Source organism: Sciurus vulgaris, assembly GCF_902686455.1.
Source record: "Sciurus vulgaris genome assembly, chromosome: 7".
NCBI lineage: Eukaryota > Metazoa > Chordata > Mammalia > Rodentia > Sciuridae > Sciurus > Sciurus vulgaris.
In genome coordinates this window covers 22,551,378-22,578,107 of record NC_136467.1, presented here as the reverse complement: position 1 = coordinate 22,578,107, position 26,730 = coordinate 22,551,378, and the positions used below count along the sequence as shown (strand labels likewise).

The 26,730-nt window shown below is 41.4% G+C and overlaps 1 protein-coding gene across 3 annotated transcripts in view; it reads left to right on the top strand.

Moving 5' to 3' along the window:
* AIG1 (androgen induced 1) overlaps positions 1–26,730 on the top strand; it is a 253,696-nt gene that overhangs the window by 189,758 nt on the left and 37,208 nt on the right. For all 3 annotated transcript variants that reach the window (XM_079146898.1, XM_079146896.1, XM_079146897.1), the window contains one exon: positions 17,347–17,462. In XM_079146898.1, coding sequence (XP_079003024.1) covers positions 17,347–17,462 — 116 coding nt within the window. The remainder of the gene's footprint in view (positions 1–17,346; positions 17,463–26,730) is intronic.

The following is a 26,730-nucleotide window of genomic DNA, read 5'->3' as shown; positions in this document are numbered from 1 at the left end:
AAAACCAACGCCAGAGATAAGCAGGAGGATACTAATCGATTGGCAGGGGAAAGCCACAAGGAATATCTGTTAGGTCACTTGTGTCCCAGCGGACTGACTTGAAACTCGTAATGGGTCCTTTGGCTGTGAATGTGTTTTAAAGAAGGGAAATCAGCTCAGCCCATCCCACAGGTCAGCCCATTGGCTGGGGCTTTTGGTATTGTAGATTCTCATGGCTCACCTGGATGTTGCTTATGGTAACCAAGCGTGTCAAAATGGTCCCCTAGCAAAGCAAAATGGATCCAACACGAAGCTATGCCACTTTTACTTGAGAGCTTCCCATTACTCTTCTGTGTGTCCTGGTACCTCACTGGGTTTTCTTCCTTTGTTACCACTTACCATCTCCCTCCACTTCGCTTCATCTTTTCTTTTTTCTTTTTCTGGTATCTGAAATTGGCTTGCTTTACTCTTTCTCTTAACTGATCCTCTCATTTTTTATTATCCTGATCTGTTTCCTCATGTTTCTGTTTTCTTTTTAAAAAAAAAAATTTTACTCATATTTTCTTAGATACATGCCACATTTTCTTTAATGTATTCTTTTAAATTTTTTTATCTTTAATGAGAACGGAATACACACAAATTTAAGAACATTTTGAAAAATTTAGAAACAGAAACAAAAGGAGGAATATACTGTAAACATTATGATTTGTTCCTTTTAGAGTGTTTTATGAATAAGATCTATAAAAGTAAATATGATAATATAAGTATCCTCCGATGTTCTTTGATGTCTAAATATGAAAAATGAGTATTTTTCTTAATATCTTTTAATGGTCGTATAATATTCCATTGAGCAGCTATACCTTAGCTTTAAAACATCATTCCCTACTTGTAGATCTTTAAGCTTGTTTTAAGTGGCATTAGGGAAAACCCAGCTGAGCAGGATGTGTTTATCTTGTGTTTGTCTCTTTTATTTTGGCTGATTACTACTTCTTCAGCATTGATGCACAGAAATTGAATTAGGATTCTTGGAAAGGGGCTTAGCACCTTTTGATAAGATACTTGCTTTCAAAGCTGGTTGTGGATGTTCCGTGTCCAGTGTTCACAAACATGTGCTTTTCCCTTCATCCTTGCGTCACTGAATATTTTTATTTTAAAAGTCTGCTAATTCAGTCTGTGGAAACGGTGTTTCATGTGACGGCCACTGTGTGTTAGTGTGAGTGTGTGTGTTTCCTTGTAGTTTCGACTATTGTTAGCCTTTTCTCATTACTTCTTTCCCCCTTTTCCACCCTCATTACCCTGCGCCCGCTCTGCTCGTTTCCAGTGCCTGTCCTATTCTCTTCTGCTAGCTTTTCCTCCCCTCAGAGTTATTTTTGTAATTCTCTTTTGTCTGGTGTCCAGTAACTTGTGGGGCAGTGGGACCCAAATTGCATTTTAAGATCATTTTTATGAGTCCTTCTCAGCAGGCAACGTCAAGGCCCCAAGTTCTCTTTTTGTCCCCCACTGTGAGAAACTGATTGGCAGCTGATGACGGGCAGGGCACTGGTGCTTGGCACTCACAGGAAGCCCTGCAGGAGGTGCCCAGAGCCATGGCAGATGAAGTGTGGCCAAGCCAGCACAAGGTGGGGGACCAGATGTCGCCCGATTATGTTCCATTGAAATCTAAACAAAGCCCCAGATTCAGGATCATTTCCTTGAGACTCCCCAGTTGGAAACTGGAACCCATCCAGAACCTTGCAACAGCTGGTCTCCCCAGGCTAGGATTTATGTGCCCTGCAGAAAACTTTACCTGTGTGTTATTGATTGGTTTCTGTAAAGCAATCAAACAATATTTTGAAGACTTAAAGCATACTTCTCTCTGCTGAAAATAAAAAGATGTCATATATCACTGAACACACAGCAGTCTTATTGCCGGCTTGGGAACTCTGAGAAAGATGTGTCTTCTTTTTTTATTTATGCCACCCATGTTAACCTTGAGGCCATGTCCTGATGCTTGCTGCCTTGCAGTGACAATGCTGCACTCTTGTTAGGAGAGCAAGCCCACCCTCTGGAAATAAATTATATTACAGAATAAGCTTTCAGAGGGAACCAGCGGATGAGAAATCGTGCTTATGTTTCTCATCACCCTGTTCATGTGGGGGAATCTGAAAGTCTTTCCAAAATTTCATTTATGATCATTCAGGTCATTTGCATTTTTCCTTAACTCTTTGGAAGAAGGGGAGCCACAAGGAGGGAAAAATGATAAACAAAACCACCCCCACAGCACCCAAAGAAAGATACTGTAGTTGGTCACTGGGCTGTAGGGAACAGGGGGAAGGTTTTAATTTGAAAACAAAAAACCTCATTTCTTTTTTAAATAATAGTCACGAAAGCAACTTCTCCTCATGTAATATTTGGCTAAAGGTGTTTCCTGGTGTAAATCCAAGAACTGTATTTCGCCCGTTGCCTTTGTGACTGGCCGCTCCTGCTGTTTCCACTCACCTGATATCTCCCTGTCCCTCTGCTCTCCCTCTCCCCTGCTCTCCCTCTGGCTGCCTGAAGGTCCTCAGCCCAGATTCTCAGACCTCACAGTGTGATTTTGCAGCTGAACCTCTCCATTAGAAACAAACAAAATAAATTGTTTCCATTCCCCAAAGGAATGTGCTAAAGCCTCTTTCCTCTTTAACATGGATGCAATTTAGGTTTGGCAAGAGCCGAACACAATATACCTCATTCTGAGGAGAAAGATTTCTGAGAGGGACCCTGATAGAAAGAATTAAGTGCCCCCTGGTGCTCCTTGTGAACTGAAAATGACAAAGTCCATAGGTCATGCCTTCTGCACATACAGTGAGTCTACAGAATCCTCACCCATTCCCTCTCACCAAAAAAGAAAAAAGCACCAAGCACCTATTTACTATTTGGAAGTCCCAGGAACCTGCTCCTTCCTGGCTGTCCTTGAGAGACCGTGAAGTCAGGCCTTACAATGTGCATTTCATTTGCTTCATTAATCTTTAGCCCTCACCACACTAGGGCATCTAAATATCATTCAGTGACATTTCTCTTTGTTCCTGCAATTTAGAATCCTGTTTATCTGTAAGGTTCCATAGGTGATGAATTAAAAGGAAATGAGAATGAGAATATGGTGAATTTGCTGCAGGTGTTAAACAGAAATCCCCTGAAAGGGTCTGTTAAGAATTAATCATTGTCTACTTGAAATTTGCTAAAAGGGTCAACCTCCAGTGTTACACACACTCACACACACACAGCCGTGACGGGTATGTTAATGAGATAGATTATGGTAATCGTTTCCCAATGTACATTTATATGAAAATATCAAGCTGTACACCAACTCAGTTTCTATTTGCCAATTATACGTCAGCAAAAATGAAAAAAAAAATTGATGAAGGGCAGTAATATGATCAAGCCTCAATCTAAGCAGAAATGAAAGAACTGGACTACAAGGAGCATGCCCACAAATCAAAAAAGTGACCCAGCTCTTGTCAGAGTCTTCTCCCCGCTTCCCTCTCCTATCCTCACCTACATTTGTAAAACAGTCCTTGCACAAGGATCTGAAGGAGCCCAACATCTTTGTTCAAATCCTAGAAGCCACATTGGCTTCTTCCTCACCAGAGCAGTGGCCACTGGTGTTTTGAGGCCAGAGAAAAAGGTCCTCTGAGACCATTGGAGAAGGACTTGTTTGCTGGTTTATGTGCCTGGAAGTATAAGGACACCTGATTTTTTTCTTTTTGTCTTTTTTTTTTTTTTTTTTTTTTTTTTTTTTTCCGGGGATTGAAACCAGGGCACTTAACCACTGAACCACAACCCCAGCCCTTTTTATATTTTATTTCGAGCAGGGTCTCTCTTAAGCTCTTAGGGCCTCTCTACATTGCTATGGCTGACACCTGACATTCCTAATGCAACCTAGCTTTCTTTAGTCATTCCTTATTCTTTGATCACATTAACACATTTATCAAGACATATATTGAGTCAATTTCTGCTTTTAGTCCATTTCACTTTCATAACCCAGAAGCTGCCTCTCCTTTTACAGCACAGCATGTAGCTTTTCTATATTCCTCAAATCACCTATTCCTAGCCCCAGTATTCTAGGGACTGGCTGTTACTCTAGTTCACCCAAACCATAGTGTTCTGCATTTTAGACCTTTTGAATAGTAATCTTTCTTTGGACCTTTTTCCCTTTGTCCTTTCTGATTCTTTTTTTTTTTTTTTATTTATCTTTTAATTTTTTACGGACTGCATTTTGATTCATTTTACACAAATGAGGTACATCATTTCGTTTCTCTGGTTGTGCACGATGTAGAGTCATACCATTCGTGAACTCAAACATGTACATAGGGTAATGACATCTGTCTCATTCCACCATTTTTTATACCCCCTCCCTCTCATTTCCTTCTACATAATCTAAAGTTTCCCCATTCTTCTCTCCCTCCCCACCACCCCACCCCCATTGTATCTCATTCTCCACTTACCAGCGTGTCCTTTCTGATTCTTGAAGCTGAAAAGGTTCTCAAGGATTTAAGTGAGCCCTGACCTCATCCTGCTCAGTCCCTGAGTGGCTCCCAGACGACTTGATTCATGACCATGAAAGCAAGAGGATATGGGGTTAGTGAGATATGCCTGGAGCAAGGGACTGAAGACAGGCAGGCAGGCTGAAGACAGGCTGAGAGCATGCCCTGACCACCGTTCTCAAAGGTCCAGCCTCTGCTAATGAGGAGGCCTCCTGGAGAGGAGACATGCATTCCTCCCATGCCTACCCATGTGGAGATGTTTCTGTTTACCTAAGTGATCACAGAATGGGGACCTGACTCCTAGGGATCAACCAAGGTCGAGATGGGATGGATCCACGGCTGTGCTTGAGCTTCAGAAAAAGTATCCCAATATATACAACTATTTTTTATTAATATGTAATTTATTAAATTTGTCTCTGCCCCCATCAGGCTACCAAGGCTAATGAAAATGTCAGTTTTCCTTGATTCATCTGAACTCTGTGAGCACAATGTCAGAATACTGTTAGTCCTATGCTGATTTGAAGCTGAGATCAAATACATATCTTTGATTAATGATATTAAAATGGGGAGGACTAGGACAATATATACGGCTAGGGAAATAAAATTGTTTAAAATACTGGTTTGTGCACAAAAAAAATGGCAAAACAAGGCCATAAAGAGAAATCGAACTAGAGCTGGGTAGTGTGGCCTCATGGAGCTCAGAGGCTGTCTCCCTCCAGCCACCCCTCCTAAGTGCACTGCCACACAGGCAAGCCCCTGTCCCCACAGAGCAAATAGGAATGGTCAGAGTCCATTCATTGGAGTTTGGATTTTACAAGGAGAAGTTCAGAGTGACTGTGTCACCTGGTTTGGTGTTAACTGTGTTTGGTGGGTGATGTGACCTACCTTAGGTGTCATATTTGGGCACTGAAGGACTTAGTTCCCCAGCAGCTGGGAGTACTGCATGCAGGTTTCTGCCCTCTGCTCTAAGGCCCCTCCTGGACCACCTGTCTTCTGGAAAGAGCTGCCTTGCTGAAGGGCAGGCTCCCTTTCCTGTGGTGGCCCATGTCCCAAAACTGGTTCACCCTGGGGTATGAAGACCTGATTCACTTATCCCAATCTGGGGCCACCTTGAAGGACCACTGCACTTCGAAGCTCCTGATAGGGTCATCTGCCTCATGGGTCCACTTCCTGAGCTGATCACACCTCCTTCACTTCCAAAGGTGTTGGTCCTAAGAACCCTCCCTAAGAAACTTCTGCATGCTGATTCCCTCTCCGATTCTGCTTCCTAGAGAACCTGACATAGAGTAGTATGTAAAAAGGTAGTGTAAGTTAGAAATGCCATAATGTAAAGGACAAGTATGACAACCACTGAAATGAAAAGACAAAACTAAGTGTTGGCAAGGGTGCAAAATAAGTGAAATTCACACTGCCAGAGGGAGGGTAAATTGGTCCGATCATTTGCAAAACTCTGACGTTATCTACTAAAGCCAAATACCTGGGATCATGGCCTATGACCTCGCAATTCCTCTTCCCAGCATGTGCCTGAGAAAAATGCAAACATGTTCACCCAAAGAAGAAAGCACAGGAAGAGATGCAACAGCATTCTAAATGCACCAAACTAGAAAGAATGTCAGTGCCATTGACAGGATGAATGAGTACATTGTGTCATGTCCAAACAAAGTCATGCTACTCAGCAATGAAAACCTGCAACTCCACACTGCAATGCAGGGGAGTCTCACAAACATGATGCTGAGCAAAAGCAGCAAGACACAAAAGAATATGTGCTGTGTGGCTCACTTCTGTGACTCTTAAGAGCAGACAAAACTGATTTTGAAGTCAGAATTGTGATTAACTCGGTGGGGGGAGATTAGTGGTGACAAGAAAGGATCTGAGGGTATATCCTGGGGAACTTTTAAGGCTCTTTCGGTCCATGGATCCATATTTATGGAAGTGAGTTCACTTTGTGATTATTCATTGATCTTCTGAATACTGATTATTTGTGCTCTTTTCAGTATATATATTGTGCTTAACCTGAAAGTTTACACAGTGAGGGAATGAGGAAGGAAAGGCAGATATAAACTCTACAGAAAAGTATCATCAAGGATGTGGGCACAAATTTTCAAAACTTGTACAGGACCCCTCCTGTTCTGTGCTGCAGGCTCTTAAGATGAGGAACCTGAGATCCGTAGGAGCTCCAGCTGGTTCCAAGTTGCATAACCAGCTAATGGTGAATGACTTCCTGGTCCCGTTCTCACCCTACATTCACTCATGAGCAGAGCCCTTGTCCCCATTAGAGTCCCCATTGATTTGGGCTAGACACTGACCACACAATCATCAGGGCAGCTTAAGCAAGGTATGGAAGGAGCAGGGAAATACATCTTGAAGAGACTGAGAAAGGCATTGGAATTGGATGTAGTAGGGTAACAGAGTTGTTTTCCTTTGCCCAGAGGCCTTTTTCAGTCCATTACAGACGATCTGCCCGTCCACACTTTTGTAACCATTGACATTGCTATAGGTTGAAAGTCTGTCACTTTCTGTTTGCAAAACCAAAGCCTAGGGAGAAAAAGTTTTGACTTGTGAGTTAAACTGTGTCTTCTCTCTTGACTTTCTTCTCTAATCTTTGGGAGAACATCTGACTGCTTTGTGCTTTAAGGATTCTTCTGAGTCTTTTATGTCATAGAATTATTGTGAAAAAAATAAGTTATAGCTGCTTTTTGTGTTTAAAATAGTGCTTCTCTAAGAGCTTAAATTTTGTTTAATAGGTGATAGAGATGACCTTGGAGATTAAAACTGAAATCTTCTCAATTCCATAAGTATGTTAGTTTGTGAGTGTGCATCAGCGTGTGCTTCATGTGTTCACATGTGTGTTTGTGTATATATGCATGATGTATACTTGTGGGTATATTTGCATAGGTATACATGGATATATGCTTGTGTATGTATACATGCGTGTGTACCTGAGAGACTGCATAGATGTGTATTTGTGTGTGTGCATGAGTGTGTGTTTGTGTTTTTTCATGTACTTGCAAATTTTCTTTTCATGGGTATGTAATTGCATGGGTGTGCATGACTGAGTGATTTTATATTTTTACATGGGTGTGTATTTGCATGGATGTCTGTGCTTGCACGGGTGTTTGTATACATTGGTGAGCATTTGTGTATACACATGCCTGACTCTGTATGCACATGCACATTTCTCTATTAATACATCGTCATTTGCAGGGTGCATGTCATTCTCTTGAGATTCATGGCTTTCTGCTTTCGATTATACTCAAACTAGTCCAAAACCCCTCTGAACTAATCCTAATCAATTTGGAAGCCACCACACTCAGGCATGAGGCTGTCAAATGTGAGTGTTTGCAGATGTCAGTGCATCGAAGGCAAGAATCCAGGAGGACAGATCAAGGCTTAGTCACTGAAAAATACATGCCAGTGCATCCCAGCTCCAGAGTACCATCACAGCCCATAAGAAAAACTTGTCGTGACAGCAAATCAATAACTTCTTGGAGATGATTCGTTTCTGAAATATCCCTGATTAATTATGCCAGTGCACGCTTGGCAACAGTACTTTGCTCCAGATTAACCTAATGCTTTTTGCATGAAGCAGGATTATAACTGGTTCTCATAAGTCAAATTTGACATTTCAAATCAGGCTTTAAAGGTTTGGGTTATAGATTTTATAATGTCTCCATGTCAAACCTAATTGCTCTTATTGCTGCTAGTAGACGTTTGCCAATCAATCAAAATAACATTTATTTTATCACAAACAAGAGTAAATTAAAACTATTTGAAATCATTGTATCTGAAGACTCAGTGAAGAAGCATTTTTAGAACCATTCAAATTTGCTTCTATACTGTGACAGAGAACTCTGATGGTGACATTATAAAAGTTCATGGAAGTGTGTTACCATTTTCACTCCAAATAACTAATGCCTCTACATATTTTGTGAATATGCAGCTTTAATTTGGTGACTTATTCCCATATGAATATGATTTGAGTCAAAATAGCTCTCTTCCTTTCTGTAATGGACATTTATCATTTTTGTCTCTTAAAGATAAATGTATTTTTTAAATTTAGTTGACATTGCATTCAGGAACTAATTTTTTATTCCCCTTCCATTACAGGGGCTTTTTTTTTTTTTTCTAATAAAAGCTAATGGAAAAATAAGATTTGCTTAAGGGAAATTCAGATTAATACGTTCGTTCAACAAAAGCCGAGCATATCATGGTCAGTTTGGTTTGCTTCTTCTCTTTACAGTGCCTTCAATGCATTAGGGTCACCTTTCCTCAGGCTAACTGGAGCCAGCATTATGAGGCACTTTACTCTACCTTTTATATAGCTACAGACACATGTAAAACCTTTCAGTGCCATGTATGTAGTATGGTATGTAGTGGGAACACAAGTAAAAATAAGGAATTTTTTTCAGGGACAGGCTTGACCATATGGAATCTTATTTGCCAGTTTATTTTGAGGTAACAGATTAACCCTGAACTCTCCCTGCTGTGATCCAGTTGATTGTCAGGGTAGCTCCCCTCCAGGTGGTGACGCAGGAATCCGACCATTTCCATCCATGGTTCCACGGCAACACATGGCTCCAGGTCAGTATGGCAGAGAAGAAAGTGAACTTAGAGCAGCCTTTGAACACACTGATCTTCAAGGGTTCACATCTCTTCTGTTAATATGAGACCCACTGGTCAGAACTAGACCCCTCAGTGGCCCCGCTAACTGTAAAGATGGAGAAAGAGAGGTGAGCAAAGCTCTCTGATGGGCAGAAATGACTTCAAGTATACACCAAGAGAAAAGCCCAAGTGTCAAGGGATTCCACTCAGAGTAGAACAGGAACAGAGGCATGAAAACTTGAGGTCTTTCAGCAAAACAAGACCAGTTATCAGTGCAGAGTGACATAAGATTAATCTGGAAAAATAGGTTGACTCTCCTAGCAGGGCCTTTGAAGGCAATGCCAAGAAATGAGTTGAACGTAGTTGGAATACATTAAAGAAGGCAACCAAATGATCAGGATTGTGTTTTTAGAGCCATCCCTTAACATTGGAGGGTGCTGATATATCTGAATGCATGAATTACTGAGAAAAATAATTTCTGAGAAATAGGTGATTAGCATTAAAATCCTAGTTTCTTTTTTTTTTTTTAATTCCAGAGTTCTCCTAATAATGAGTTCCGTTTTTCTATAATTTCTCCCTAAACTTGTCATTTTCTCCTGAGGTTTAAGGAGGGATTGAGAGGGAGGGGGTATGAAAAATCGTGGAATGAGAGAGACATCATTACCCTATGTACATGTATGATTACACAAATGGTGTGAATCTACATTGTGTACAAACATAGAACAGAAATGATGCACCCCATTTGTGTACAATGAATCAAAATGCAGTCTGTGAATAATTAAAAGATAAATAAGAAAATAATTAGAAAAAAGAAAATATTCCAATGCTTTCAGATGTTACTGACTATGGGAACACCCAGTTCAATGTCCCTTTTTCCTCACCTTCCACCTCCGCTTTATCTAGCATTGCAGTTCCTTCCCCCCCTCTACTCTTCACCCCACAAAATGCTTGCACAATACTTTTAAGGAGAGTAGGCCATCGGAAACAAAAAAGGTTGCACAAATCCCAGAGTGTGCTTCTCTGTGACCGTGACTAGCTGTTACTCTCTCACTCCTTCCCCTCTCCTTATATGAAGTCCTCAGCACCCAGGGGATTTGCCCTCCAGCTTGAGCATGAAGATTGGCTTCAAAATGAAGTAGAGGCCATTCAACCTTCTGCAACTGGAATCTTGCCAATCTGAATGGCAGCAGGGCAGGGTCAGGGTATGAGGAAAGACTCCTGGCTCCTGGTCTCAAGCTCCACTATGAGAGGAGAGTTGCCCTGATAGGATCTTCCACCCACCAATCCTCTAAGCTCATATTCTCCCCGAGTTCCATCAGCAACGTTGCAACAAGGTTCAAAGGGCCATCTCAGCTGAACTGTGGCAGTCTGAGCACAAATCCACCACCTTCCAGTTGGATAAACCTGAGCAATTTTCTTACTTTCTCTTTGCTTCATTTTCTATAAAATGGAATCAATGATGATGATGATAAAAATAACCATCAAATATACCTCAAAAGATGATTGTAAGAATTAAATGAGTTTTAATCCATGTAAAGTGCTTAGTACCATTGCCGGCATGCAGAAAAGAGATCACACAAAATAATCTTAATCATTATTTGCATGTATTGAGTGAGCTGCTTTTACTATAGAATCTCATACATGCAACCCTAGTGAATTGGGTCTTTTCAAAAGTGAGAGACTCCACATTTGTATTAGGCTCATTGAAATGCATTTCCAAGAAGAGTAGTTCCTTAGGGGCAAGAATCTTTGTTCTGGTGTAGATTTTAAGTTACCTGGGATAGTGAATGATACCGTAGTACAAGTCCAATAAGTACAGTATTTATTAAATGAATGTACAAAGGAGCTTGGGAAGCAATGCATCTCAGTTGGAGCACGGTTTCTGGAGTAGATTTGAAGTCAAATGCTGACTGCACCATTTAGTAGTTTGACACTACCTTTGCCAGTCAATCCCCTGTTCCTCTATTTCCTCATGCATAAAATAGAGGTACAAATAACTACTGTGTAAAGACGAGAATTAAATATAATTCTTGAAAGTTTCAAGTAGAAACAGCACATATGAACCAAGTAAATTGTAGCTCTTATTTATTCTACATTTACGTGCATCAATTACTAATGGGAAAAGCATTGTCAATGCAGAGGGATGAAAAGTCCCACTCCCATGTGTGCCTGTAATAGGTATTCCCAAAGATGCACATTTTTTTGTATTTTTCCTCATACATTGTTTTCAGTATTTTGGTGCTTATTAATGGAGAAAAAAGAATAAAGAGGGAAAAATTGTAGGTGAGCAGTCTGAGAAAGTACATAAGATTTAAGATTGGAGAACAGGCCTGAAGAAAATTGTGGGGCGCACAGAGCCCTGTCCTTGAACAGAAGACCAGAGAGGGGAGCCCCGTGGCAGGTAGATCCTCCTCTCCCTGCTGGGTCCTCCACCCCACCTCCCCTCCACTGTTAATATCCAAATCTGTTTCTCTTACCTCTGTACACCTTAATGTGGCAGAAATGTAAGCCACGGAGGAGGCAGTTTGGCAAAGTGCACACCAGGGCCCTTTGGTGATTTGGCATCTGGTCACCTCACCCAGCCAGACTTCACCCTTCAGGCTCTCTCATGGGCCACATCTCCATGGTGGACCATCGCTCACTTTGACTTCTTCTTGTCCTGATGCATGAACTCCTTCCCTTCTGCTTTATTCTGCTTGTCAATCCCCAGTCACAGGTAAAAACAGAGTTCAGATGTCCCCTGCTGTGTGCAGTCTTTCCTTGACCCACCCAAGCATAGCAGGTCCCTTGGGCCCTTGCATGTCCACCATCTGCCTAGAGCCCACCACGTTGTCTGATTGTCTTGGCTAGTCTGTGAAAAGGACAAATGCTAATTGTCAAATGTCATGGAAGAAGTGAACAAAAGAGGTCCCTTAAAAACCACTGTTACATTTTAGGATGCAACAGGGGGCATTTCTAGCATCCCATTCACAAAAACAATTCCTTATTCGGTAGCCTCAGGATGCAGGACTGAAAAATAAAGAGAAAATACACACCACACTGGAGACTCCCAATGGTGCCACAGCCCCTTGGCACTTCATGGCCACAGTCATTAGGAAGGTTTAGCAAGAGGTGTTTACTGCCCTCCAGTCATGTTCAAAAATGCTCTTTAAGTGCAAAAATAATAGCCCAGTGAACCATGTCACTGTCCTAGTGTAACTGTTTCTGTGACACATAGTTTGCTCTTAATTGCAAAGATATATGTGTCTTTGTTTAATGTGTAATGTTATTTGATTTATTTGGCCTAATTATAAAGCCATATCTTAATAGTTGTTGGGACTAATGTTAGAGCTGAATGAATTCCAAATTTAGTACTGAGGCCATAAAAAGATTGGGAAGTGCCTGCAACACACAGACACACAATGCATGTTGGTTCCATCCGAACCTAAGCTTTTGACCCTGGGTCACAGTTTCTAACTTCAGTTTGAACAGGAGGCTGCTCCTGTGTAAAAGTAACTCACTCCAGTTTGGCAGCTGGCAGGCACAGACACCCAACACCACACCAAAAAGGCATCATCAAAAATGTTCTGGAACTTTCTAGAGAGATTCTCCACCATATCACCAAAAAAAAAAAAAAAAAAAAAAAAAAAAAAAAAAAAAAAACTGGCACCTCAGCCTTTAGGAGAGGGAGTCCTATGACAAGAGGAGATTCCGTTGAACTTCTGGAGAAAAGGAAACTATGGTGTTTGAGACTGGTAGCTCCCTGTCACTCAGGACACTGAAACATCTGTCCTAGGGAGGGAGTGGCAGAATTGAACTGACCTATTAGTGGAATTAATAACAGCAGCTTCAGGATAAAACATTTGGTCATATTTTCAGAAGTAAAAATTTAGGTTTGCAACTGAGCCTGTATCAGTTTGGTTTCCTAGATGCCTGGATGTCATCTCTGGCTCCCTGGAAGAGGAGAATGCCTCACCAACAGATGCTAAGTTTATGGTTGTCCCAAGGGAAGATCCACCCAATTCTCCCCAGGCCCCCACCCCATGTGGTGTCTTCCGGAACTCATCAAGTGGTTACACTTGTATGGGGAGCCCAGAACTTTGCCCAAGATCGGAATCAACCAGCGTTTTGTGACTTCCCTGCTTCCTGTAATATCACTTTAAATCTTACTTTGCTAATGCAATGGGCCCGATTTTCAAAACTGGGAAATTTCTTCCTACTTTATTTCCAAATACAGATTTCTCATTTTTAATAGAATGAAGGAAAGGAAAAGGGGGGTTGGGAAGCAAGCATCCAAGTTAGAATCCGGAGTATACAACTCTTCGTATCCTGAGACAGGTTTTCATAATATTTCTGTTCGTGGTGTACCTCATAGAGACCCTTCCTCACCCCATCTTCTCAGGGAGGCCCTGTCGCGTCTCCAGCCTGCCTGCAGCCTGGGTGTCCCCAAGAACACAGGTACACACTGACACTCATGCACACGTATGCACGCGCTATGCACGCCTACACAGCCATCCTTGTGTTTTTTGGTCATTAGTTGTCTTAGGGATATCAGATATCAGATGTCCTGATATCCTTAGGGATACCTAGATGTCCTGACAGACAGGAAAGCAAAAGCAAGCTGGCCTGGTGATCGGATGCACCCATTATTCTGAGAACACCCCCCGAGGCCAGGTCCTGTCAATGCACAAAAGTGGACTCTAGGTTCCAGCTCTGTTACCAACAAGGCTGGTCACACCTCATATTCAAAACCTGGTTTTGTCTCCAAGGAAGAAATTATTTCCCTATAGTACAGGAGTACCATTCTCCTATTGGAAAAAAAAGTTTTAGAGAGAAAGAGAAAGACAGCCTGAGGTCCTACAGCCCTTCCAAGGGTGTACCTCCAGTGACCTAAGGGCCTCTCACAAGCCTCCATCTCTTAAAGGTCCACCTGTACTCCCAGGACCAAGCTTCCCAATAGAGTCCCTTGGGGATAAGCCACACCCAAACCATAGCAACGACTACCCAAAGAACAATCCAGTCCAGGTCTTAGGAGCCCCCACTGGTGACCAGATTTTGTATCCTTCTCTGTTTATTGAACACTCTTAGGCTTTAAGTAGTATTGTGTCAGGAAACAGGTGCTTCTTGATTCCACCTCCAGGCATCAGACCACTAGGGTATTCTGACTTTATGGTAGCCGACTTCGTCGTTTATGATTATTTGGATTAGAATATGCCACAGGAAGTAAGAGTGAGGAAAATTCATGTTGTTAGAGTGAAGACCATTTTGTTCCTTCTGAGCCCCAACCAAAAAATAGTTCTGGTCTATTGGGAAACAATGTACGTTATCTTCAATTATGCACACACTTATTGATTCTAAGATTATTCAACTCTGCTGTATTTAAAAATATGATTCTAAAGCACCCCCCCCCAAAAAAACATGGAATTTGGAGGCAGATTCAAAACAGAACTGGTTTTGAACCCTCCCTCTCTCTGGACCTACTCGCTGAGTGATCTTAGGCAAAATAATTAACCTCTCTGAGCTTTTCTTTTCATCCGAAGAATGGAGTTAATAATACTCACTTAGGAGAGTGTTCAGGATATTAAATAATCTCAACAAATATTTATCATGTTCCTTCTATGTGCCCAGGTCTTTTCTAAGTACTGCAGATGCCTCACTGAACAAAACATAAGATTCCCATTCTTGTGGAGCTGATGGTCTTAAATGGAACTGACCATTTCTCCACTGGGTCTTAAGTTTTTGAAGCAATATTGCCTGGGAATGGATTCAAACTGGATTCCTCATACCTGAAGTTCTAAAATAACTATCCCTCTTGCTACTGCAGATTTGGAGTTATAGCTAAGCTATTGATGGTTGCTTAGAATTCAAAAAGTCCATCTATAAAATTTTACCACTTTTTTAGTTCATAAAACTTTGTATTAGGGCATCGCTTACAATAAATCTTTGGCACTGTGTTGACTCGCTAGTATATGCTATTTAGAAGTAAATATGATTTGCATTATAAATGTTTAGAGGGGAGATAAACACTCTTTTGTGCATGAAAATTCTGAATGATAAGAATGGTATGGACAAACTTTCCCCTGAGATTTACCACTTAGCCACAAAAAGACCTTGCTGGTGTTTATGTCACTGATAGAGCAAGTTGCTCCTTTTTAGTGTCAACAATTTCAAGGGTGAAGTGATCTAGAAAGATTTACCTTTTTTAAGATAGATTTTTTTCTGCCTGCCATCGTGAAAGCATATCCTAACCATGTGCTATCTGATTGTCAGCCAGTAGACTGGATAAAATAATAACCACTGGGTAACGAAGCATATTTAGGTTGGTCACTTGAACTAATATAAGTTTGTAGAAAAATGGGTTCATTTCTATTCATTTTGGATCAATGAATGAAGGGGTTGAACTAAGAAATGTCTTAATATGAATGAGCGCAAACTAATATGATTGTCATTTATAACCCACATGGGTTTTCAGAATCAACATTGTCTTCATTGCAAGGGTTTTTTTTCTATGTGAGGTTTGATAAGATATGACCTTATTGCTAGCTGTATTTTTAATTTTACACAGTGAAACTATTGTTGCCATCTCAAACTGTTGGTGAAATTCCATACCAGTGTCATCTGAGGTAACTTGATTATAATAAAAATCCAATAGAATGGTTTTTTAAAATGCATTTATTTTTTCTGTGTTAGCACACATGTGCATTTTGCCTGCTTCCCTACAGAGGTAATTATACTGTTTCAAAACAATAATAATAGTAAAGAAGATAAAAGATGAAGAAACATAAAGCTACCCAACTGTGGGATCACTCTCCTGATATCCTTAGAATGCCACTCTACTTACTAATGAATTGGCACTTAGAACAGTTATCTAGAGGAGAATGTTGAGACCAAACAAATAAAAATGTACACTGTTCTAATATTTCTTTCAAAATCATTTCTTTCTATTTTGCCTATGAACATAAACAATAAGTGGCTTCCAAGATGCTCACCCTGATATCCCCAACATGTCTTTGACCTACCAACACCTATCTGCCACCTGGCTTCGTTGAAAATCAGGACATTGAATTCCCTACCTTTTCCTTGAATATGCAAACAACGTGGCCTACGCAGAAGATTCATCCATGGCTGTTCAGGAGGTACTGAGTAAAATGCAAACCTGCTGACAGATCAGTTTTCAATCATTTCTGCCGTCTTTGCACTTTTAAGAAACTCCAGAGTTGACGAGTAAGGATATATCCTGACCCACTTTTATCTAAGAAGGTCTTAGACCTTTATGTCTCTCTACCAGATTCCAGTACCAAGAATGTTTTGGATCTCAGAGGGATTTAAGAACTTGAATTTCCTTCTAACCTTTTGGGTAAATACATTTCATCTCCATCCTGGTCCCTTGTGCATAGTCCGTAGTGTAACCACTGGATCAGAAAAAACAAGGGGACGTTCCACTCAACTTCTTGGGATTCTGCCTTCATACATGGTATATAAATCCATGCACTATTGGTATAAACTGGCATAACCTTTCTGGAAGCAAATTTGACATTGTTTTCTAATCCAATGCTGATATACACATAATTTGGCAGTATGTATCAGTATCCTTAAAATCTTTATAGACTTTAACTCCAAGGAAATAATTTCACATTTAGACCTTCAGACAGAGAGTTCTATAAAAAAAATTGATCATGACATTTCTAATAAATGAAAAATTGGAAACCTTTTACTGCTTGATGCCCAAGGACAGGAATTGGTTAAAAAAATTTTAGTACATCCACATAATAGAGTTTTAAGCAGCTATGGTCAGGGCTGGTGGTCTAGAAGAATTTCCAAAATAGAATAACAAAAAATCTCATGCTACAATATTGTGATAAAAATCTAAAACTAAATTGCATGCACAGTATGATCTAAAAGATTTATAAATAATATGACCAAGGAGGAAAAAACTAACACATTCCCCCCAAAATGTTAGCTCTGGTTATTCTTATTCCTTTCTTGTGTTCCAGTTCTCTTTGCTCTACATCTTTCTATGGTATCAAAATTTCCTATCACGGACATCAAATAAAATAAAGTTTCAAAAGTTAAGATACAGGAGAAAAATGGAGCAGTTGCTTCAGTACATGTTATCAAGTCTGTTCTCCCTGTCTGGCAAGTTGTATACACTGTTTTCTACTCTGGCTCTTTCCTGGGAATTTACACTGCTCATTTTCCTTTAGAGAAAAAAGAAAGAAAGAAAAAACAACTGTAGAAAGGCGATGATAAGAATCCGTGTCACCTAGTCTCTGTTCTTTTCCAGCACACAACGGTTTTGCCGTTTATATTAATCGAGATGAGGACATCGCACCATCAGTATCCCAGCAGGAGCTGCGGACTCACGGCCATATGCACCTTCTCTGTGGGCTATATATTATGGTAAGGACCGTGCCTGCTGGGCCTTCATATTGTATTAGATTTTGCACTGCTAAATTTGGGCACATATTGCATTATGAATATAATCACTAACAGATTCACACTGTGTGCCTCATTTGGTCCAAGACCTGGGCTTTGTCTCGTTTCCCCAGATGCTTATATTTTTAGAAAGTATATGCCAAACCTCACACAGCAGGAATTTGTTGAACAATCCCATGTAAGCAGTGGTTCTTCCAAGGCTACATTTTTCAACTCTTTTTCAAACTAAATGTTTTTCTTGGACACCAATTTTATGGCTTAAGGGCTTTTTAGCTTGGGATTTTTTGTTGTCGCTTTTGTTGGGGGTGGGGGTGGAGAAGTTGCAACAAACATGAAATGAGAACAGAAGAAATGACCTCTTAGAGCAGCAACTTTAATAGGAAGTGGGTGAAAAATATACATTTTTCTGAATGTGTTTAAAACCTGTTCCAGAATTAGCTATTACATATAGAACGCATTTAGTCATTTGGGTGTTGAATGTTGGGGATCAGCCACAAGAACTCTCCATGAGGTCTGTTGGGCATAACGAAAGTAACAAATTTATCTGATAAGAGATTTTGCCTGGCAAGTTTACTTCACATTAATTTCAGTTTTATCATGTTTTAATACTTCAAAAATTATCTTAACATAAAGGATTCCTTATTTCTCTTTATAATTCCTCATCTTCTTCCATATATCAACACACACATACTTCTCTTGACTTGGCTATCCTTCCCACCAGCATATCTGTCCCTTGGGACTCTTTTGTCCTGAGTTCTGGGTCACCATCCCCTCCTTTAAGCCTGAAGGACTGGATAATGTTCTTCCAAACACCCCACCACTGTACTTAATCCCGCCAAGAGCCCGGAGCTCTTGGGAGGCCCAGTCTCCGTGGAGCATTGTGCTTTGGCCAGCTTAGAAATATAAAATCAAGTACAGTCAGTCCAGGACTTCACATACTTTGCATAAACAATCACATAATGCTACAGATCTGAGCAGAAAGAGAAATTGCTGCCAGGAAGTCTTACCATGTGGCTGGGTCCATGTGGGGCATCCAGACAGTGGACCCCAGAACCAACAGGCACTGAAGTTCATCCATTTGCCACTCCCTTACCTAGTAAAGGACCATTTGCAAGCACCAGGAAAGAGTCCTAATCACTTTCAGAGTTGGGTTTGTTGTTGTTGTTGTTGTTTATTCGTTTTGTTTTTCTGCATGCAATACCTTAAGTATTGACTTCATCTAAGAGAAAAAGTCCAAAAGAAATGTGACTAATTTTATGTCTTGGAAATGAACATCCATGCTTTTTACAAATGAACTTGGTATTCAGTGACTGTTACCTTTCTGAAGAATCAAGTAGGGGAGCTACTGCCATTGCGAGGATGCTACAAAAGCCAAAACATACCTAGAACTGCCTTTAGCACTAGCTTGAAAATCACCTTCTCATACCTCCACCTCCACCCCAAATACAGGCTCATGCCGCTGCACTTGCATGTGCTCACCAAAGGAACAGGCAGTTTTTTCTCTCTGGGAACCGTGGTATGTTTCTGAGTGTTCACTCTTATGCTATTGAATTATTTTGTAAAGCCCCAGAGGTTTCAGGACTATGTTCTTTCTGATGGCCTTTCTTCGACTGTGTGTACAATCAGCCCACATTCCAAAGAGGCACGGGGGAAATACCACGCAATCCTCATTATAGACCCCCAAGATCCCTCATTACAGTGAAGCATTACTCACGCTCTTGTGCCAAGTGAGGCTTGCCAGCTCCGTGTACTCCCTCAGCAAACCGGTACTTGTTTGGTCGTGTGTTTGCATTAACCAGAGAATTCCCTCAGATTTGTTCTGAGAAAGCTTTCAAAGTAGGCATTTTCCTTTGGTGTTCTGCCCCAGGCATTCATAGCCATGCCAAGAGCTGAACAATGCCTCTCACGTCATGTCACATTATATAAACCCAAAGACTGAATTGTTATCAAAAAGGCACTGGCTTTTTGCTTCCTTCTAGACTATCTCAGGACTCACATACCAGTAACACAACAGAGGAAGTTTCTGGATATAAAATCTTTGGATAGCATCCCAGTGTTGGAACTGGACATTTGGGAACCTCATGTCAAGACGAAAAAAAGAAACATTCTTCTTATCATGTGCTAATTAAAAAATAAGTAGGTCTCCTTTACCGTCCTGAGCAGGGTTGAGCTGAACCTGTATCTTGGGGCTGTTGGCCAACACGTCCACTCCTTTCCTCAGACACTAACTGGCTCTCTCTCTCCTCCCCATCTGAAGCTATCCTCTTCCTAGTTTTGGAAAGGGGGACTTGAGAAAGCCTGGAGAGATGCCTGGATTTCCCTCAGTGATGCGCCCACTGAGTTCCCACTCTCAATGGCTCCATGTCCCAACCTTGTCTCAGACCTCCCAAGCTTAACATCCATGTCCATCCCAGGTCCTCTCATGACCACTTCTGCCTATCCACCAGGCTGCTTCCTCCACTTGCCCAAATGTTTCAGACACCAACATCCTTCTGTTCACTTTGTGGAGAGCTCTTAACTCTTTTCCTGGATACTTCTCCTCCATCATCACCTCCCAGATACTATTTGTAAGATTCCCCCTTATAAATGAGAGAATCCTTATAATCTCATGCTGCATACAATACAGAGGTCCCCTGGGTCATTAATGTGATACTAATTATCAAGGTTCATAGTAGGTACCATTCTTCTGAGGCAGACAACATGCCAAGTGCTTTTCAAATATTATATTAAGATTCCCCCAGGAGACATTTGAGATGGGCAATTCTTGCCCATTTCACAAAGAAGGGAGCTAAAGCTCAGAGAGGTTATCTGACTCAATCAGGACGAGCCACTAGGCTCTGCCAGAACTGTAGATGTGTGGCTCAGAATCTACATTATTAGCAATTCCCTTGCCTGCCTCTTCCAGTATGAAGAGTAACTCTATGGATGAAAGTATTATATAGGTTTTTGGTTTTGTTGTGTTTTAATGAAACAGCAGAAACAGCCAAGTCTAGGAGTTAAAGCCCATTTCCTAGGTTGAAATTCTGGCCCCTCCACTTCACCTTTTTAAGCTCAATCAGATATAGATAGGGAGAAGGATAGTGTGCCCCTCACAGAGCAGTTGTAAGGACTCAGTGACTGTATGTAGAACCTAGAGAAAAATGCTTAGCTCATGGTAAAAAGTTCCTATACATGATATTATCACTTCTAAGAATCTCCACAACAAACAGTAGTATGAGCACCTAATGTTTTCTTTTCAAGGATTTGAGAATATTAGTTATGATGCTGTAAGTTCCATTTCTCTTTATATATTTCACTAACTCACTCTTCACTTTCTCTACAAGACTTGAAAATATCATTTTTTATTGTCTCAAGGTCCTAATGGTATTAGATGAATACCATATTCCAAACCCCATTATCTCAAATACATTCATAAGATAACTTTCCACTATAGGAAATGGAGCAAAATCAGAATGAAATATGATCTTTCCTTTGTGATGCAATCCTAAATTGTCTCATAATTTTATCTGCCCCAAGCTTGATTATCTTCAGGCCATGCAATTGTGGATTATTATTGTTTTCTTATTGAAATGTCTCTATTTTCTCAAGTTTCTATTGGAAACATGCATTATTTCTGTTTACATGTATTATCTAAAACACAAAGAAATTCTCAAAAACAAAAATAAGAGTGCACTCAGATTTAAAAGTCTAAGAATTTTTAGTCATGAGTGAGTAAAATTTTTAAAGAAAATGAAATTTTAGGCCACATTAAAGTCCTCCCATTTACTTGGATGCTCCTTCACCAGTTAAACATACCTGGCCCACATGTAATTGTTCTTTGACCAGAGATGACATTTTCCTCTGCTCAGCTTGAACCTTTTACTCCACCATAACTGCCTACCTGTTGACTTTTATGTCTGTACTAGTTTTTGAAAGTTTCCCTGATTTTTTCTGACTTTGGAGAACTGGGCCCAGGCTGAAAGAGCAAGTTCTAAGCATGTCACATTCTGAAGAGAGACGCCTTTCTTGGGGTTTGTAAGAGACAACCAAAGGACTCTGTTCCCTTGCCCATCACCAGAGTCACCCATGCTCTTCCTCATGACCATCTCCCCATCCTCAATCTCTCCGGCCTGACTGGGAAAGGGGGAGAGGGTCTTTGCAGGCTTGGATTTATGGTCTGGGGGAGCCATTAGGGAGTGGAAAGAAGCAACATGAGAAAAAGAGAGACATGAAGTGTCTTCCATGCTCACCAAAGACAAGCCTGAGAGGCTCCAACAGAATCCGTGGTAGGAATCCATTCAAGAAGCACACTTTTCCATCTTTCTTATGTCTCATAGCTGTACAGGAAAAGTGCACCAAAACACTGTGGCATGTGGACAGAGAGACAGGTAGAGCAGCCCATGATCTCATGGTTGCAGGTCTCAAAGGTAAATGAGTTTCTTGTGGGTTTGACTTGACACAGAGGAAGCTTTGCCACTGAGCTGTCTTGATAGCTCACCCAAGAAGAGTTTTCCAGCAATAAGAAACTCTGGTGTGCTGCCATGAGCAGAAGCTGAGCAGTGTGCAAGATGTGGAGCCAGCCACCATATTCCCTGCATCAGGAAACTCTGCAGTGGAGAAGCCCTTCGGAGACTCCGGCAAATCTCACACATGCGTCCCAAGCAAAAGTGGACATTTGGACTGCAGCTTTGCTGCATTGATCAGCAAGAAGTTGAGATTAGCCAGAGCAGTAGAGGCAGCCACTTGTAGGACAACAGGTACTGAAGTCAGAAGACATTTATTCTCTTCTCATTTCTCCTCTCAGACCTCCAGACAGGGGAGAGACATCTCAGAACCGGGCCATCCCCTCCCCTCAAGGCTCTGGAGTGGTGGTGGAATGAAGAAGCAACGTCCCCTCCACTCAGGCCTCCAGCAACAAGCCTTGTGAGTTTGAGGAAAGCAGAGGGCCAGTGTGTTGGAGGGAAAGTGAACAGAGACTCCTGGGGTTGGAGATGATCACAGAGGGCCTCGTGAGTCATTTTAAGAACTTTGTGCTTAATTCAGAATGAAATCTAGAGTTCTTGGAAGATGTGAACAGAAAGTTTACGTGACCCAAGATGTTTTTAAAGCATCACTTGGCTACTTTGTTAAAAGTGGATTGGGGTAAGGAATTGATTTAGTCAGTTTTTTCATGGCTGTGACTAAAAGACCTCATAAGAACAATTTTAGAGGAGGAAAAGCTTATTTGAGGGCTCACGTTTCAAAGGCCTTAGTCCTTAGATAGGTGACTCCACTCCTCAGGGCTCAAGGTTAGGCAGAACATCATGACGAAGGAGTGTGGCAGAAGGAAGCAGCTCACATGATGATCAAGAAGCAGAGAGAGACTCCACTCACAGACACAAAATATATAGTCCAAAAGCGTGCCCCCACTGCCCACCTCCTCCAGCCACACCCTACCTGCCTTCAGTTACCACTCAGTGAATCTCCAACAGAGGATTAATTCACTGATTAGGTTAAGGCTCTCAATCCAATCATTTCACCTCTGAGTGCTCTTGCATTATCTCAAACATGAACTTTGGAGAACACCTAATATCTAAACCATAACAGGGGTGGAACAGGGGAAGAGATGGAAGGCTATAGAAGTAATCCTGGTGAGAGACAAAGGGGCTTGGCCTCCGATGGTAGAAATGGGGGGTGGTTGACGGTGCAGTCAACAGGACTTCATGATGCAGTCAATAAACTCTGGACCTAGCCCCTTTATCATATTTAACCTTGATATGGAAGACAAAATAATGCCCACCCTACCCCCCAGAGATAGCCACACCCCAATCATCAGAAAATGTGAATGTTACCATACATGGTACATAGCAAAAGGACCTTGAGGTGTGATCTTGAAGGACCTGGGGTAGGGAAGATTATCCTGCATTGGCCAAGAGGACCACAGGAGCCCTTAGAGGTGAAGAACCTTTCATAGCCATGGTTAGAACGAGACATGATATGGAAGAACAGACTGTTCTGACAGACATAAGGTGGAAAGGACTCAGACCTCCATTGCTGGCTTTGAAGGGAGAGAAAGAAGCCATGAGCAAGGGACATGGGCCATCTCTAGAAGGCAAGAAAGGCACAGAAGAGAGTTTTCCTCTGAAGTTAGACATCTAATCTACAGACTTTTAAGTTTATGTCAATTTAAGCCATGAAGTTGGTGCAGTAAGTTATAGCAGCAGTATCAAACTAATATACTTGAGCAAATCATTTAATCTCTGTGTGCCTCAGTTTCCCTATTTGAGGAAAAAAGAAATCAAATCCTTCTCAGGCAGGATTGCTGTGAGAATCTGAAAAATGGGTATACAATGCCCACCACGTAATGACAGTACAGTGGCCATTACTATAGTTCCGTTTATACTCTAAGAATACTCAATCTCTGGGAAGCCTAGACTCAGCGCTTTCTGCATGTCTTCCTTCATGAACCTGTGGGACTTATTCTGGGAGCAGAAGTTCAGACCATTGAATTCAGAGGCTCCTTGATCAGTTTTCCTCTTCCTTGGGCCTTTGAGCATATTACTTATCCTTCCCTAGCCTCATTTGTACCACCTACAAAACAGAAAAGAACTCCTGCGTCATGGGAATGTAGGGATGCTCAGGAAATGAAAGGATCTTTCCTTCCTTCTAGGCCACAAAATCCCAAATGTCTGCAGAGGCTCTGTGAGAGAGACCCATTTTCTTTCTATCTCTCTTCCCCACCAAACTAATTTATTCCATTTTTTCCTCTGCTCTTCTTATGGGTTTTGTCCCCCCTTCATGGGATTTCTATCTTTGCACCCTTATTGAGAATGCTAAAGAGTTTTCTGAAATTTTCCTATGGTTCATATATTAAGCTATTTCCAGAACTCTGATTTCCCCCTGAGAGTCGAGAATGTCACTGCTTTCCCATTGTTCCAATCTGCTTGTTTTCATAAGCACTTTGTTGAGAGTGTGTTGTTTTCTCATTCTTTTAACAAGAAGTCTATCTGCACTGTTGAGGGCTTAGCCACTGAGACGTGGCTTGTGCTGGGCCACTCAGAGAATCAGCTGGGGCACAGGGTCAGTAGGCTTCCACACAGGAAAGGCCTATGTCTCCAATCCATCTCAATTCCCAGGATTTGTCAGTTGGAGTTCATCTTCTCCTACCCACATGAGTTGGTTCTCAGATATTCTGGGAATACCTGGAGACCCCGAAGTCATTTTCTATATGGTTATGGTCCTTCCACACTCCCAGCTCCAACCCGTAACCATGCCATTCCTTCTTCTCCCTCAGTCTTCTCAGATTACCAAGTTGATGCTGTGCATGTCCTTGATGCTGCTTGGCAATTTTTCCACGTGAATATCTCTGTCCACTCTCGTCTACCTCCACCTCGTTCTCCCACTCCTTACAATGGACGGCCTGGCCTTTTATGCCACAGAGAAAACCAGACTTCAAACATTCTCTCTGCACCTACCCTTTCCTCACCCAGGAGATGCATTTCCTCACCTTTCAACAGGCAGCCCTTCCCTCTGTGAGCTGGCCCTGTCTCCTCCTAGCTCTCTGGGACCTCATCTGTCAATCATCATTTCATTCTTCTATAACTTAAGTCTCACTCCTGGATCCTTCCAACTGAGATATATATATATATATATATATATATATATATATAGAGAGAGAGAGAGAGAGAGAGAGAGAGAGAGAGAGAGAGAGAGAGAGAGAGAGAGAGAGATTTCAATGTTTTATATACACACACACACGCGCGCACACACACACACACACAGAGTTTAGTCCTCAAGTTCACCTTACAAAAATTGCTTTTCCAAGACCATCCCCTTGGAAATCCAACAACTACCCCACTTCCTACTCAGCCAAGTTACTCCCAGGAGTTGTTTAAATTGTCTCTACTCTCACACATTTAAGAGACAGGATAATGTAGTGGTTTAAAAAATTAACCCATGTCTGAATTCTGTTTCTGCCATATGACCTTGAGCAAAGTCATCTAACCTCTCTGTGCCTTAATGTTCTCATCAGTGAAGTGGGACACTAATAGTACCTATTTCATAAGGTCATCATGATCATTAAAATAATGTTCATCTTTAGTATACATAAGGCATGTAGGATAATACCTAGTGCACAGAGTATGTACTGTAATATTATTATTAACCCACTCCAATGTGGCTTAAGCTTTCATTACTTTAGAAAAACCTTTGCTGATATCACCAGTGACTTCTGTCTTAAGGAAGTCATGGAATGCTTTGAGGCCTCTTCTCAGTGACTATTTTATGCTCCCTTTCCCAAACACTCTCTTCCCTGACTTCGGTAATATAACAATCTCAATCTCCCTACTCTTCACCTCCCCCAGTTCCCATGATGATATCCTTAGCTTCCTTTGATGGTTCTTCCACCTCTACCTAAACCTCCATATTGGAGTTTTTGGGGACCCAGTACCGGATTCCTTTTCTGTTTCTACCGATTCTCCGTGGTCCAACCAGTCCCCTCAATGTTTGTAATACCTTCATCCCAGACCTTCAGCCAGCCACTCTCCTGAGCCTATTCCATATCCACCCACTGAGCAACTGCAAGCTAACCTCATGTCATACCTGATTTCCCATCTTACCTCCAAACCTGCATACCCCGCCACCATCACCTACCCTGCTACCCATACCAGAAGTCTAGGAGACCCTCTCAATCTCTCTTGGGTATACAGCAGGCAGTGGCTTACCAGTTTCTGGCTTCTGTACCTGCAGGATACTTTTAGAACCCTCGTTCTGTGCTCTACTTCCATGGGCAACATGATCCAAGCTCAGTTATCTCTGTCCTAAACCACTGCATAAAACTAGCATCCCCCTTCCACCCTATCTATTTACAGGATCACTAAATGATCTTATAAAAACAAATATAAGCATATCACTCCTTTGCTACAGAGTGTGGATTTCTCATTGTTTCTAGGGATTAGGACAAAATTCTTTATGTGGTTTAGGGAACCCAGCAATAACCAGGAAGAAAACAGTTCCCAGGCACTGGTCTCTCCCAGAGCACCAAGCAGTGCTGGGCTCCCAGGAGACAGAATAAAAACTGATTGAAAATAAACAATTCAGATGAGGAGATATCTGCACCAGAGTTGAGTTTATACTCCTAGAGTCAATAGAATCTAAAGCCAAAAACCATTTGTTTGAGGTTAATGGAAATGGCAAGAGAAACTTGGTCTAAAATCACCATGTAAAATTTAGATTTATACATTTCCCAATAGTTTTCTAAGTAAGAGAAGCATCT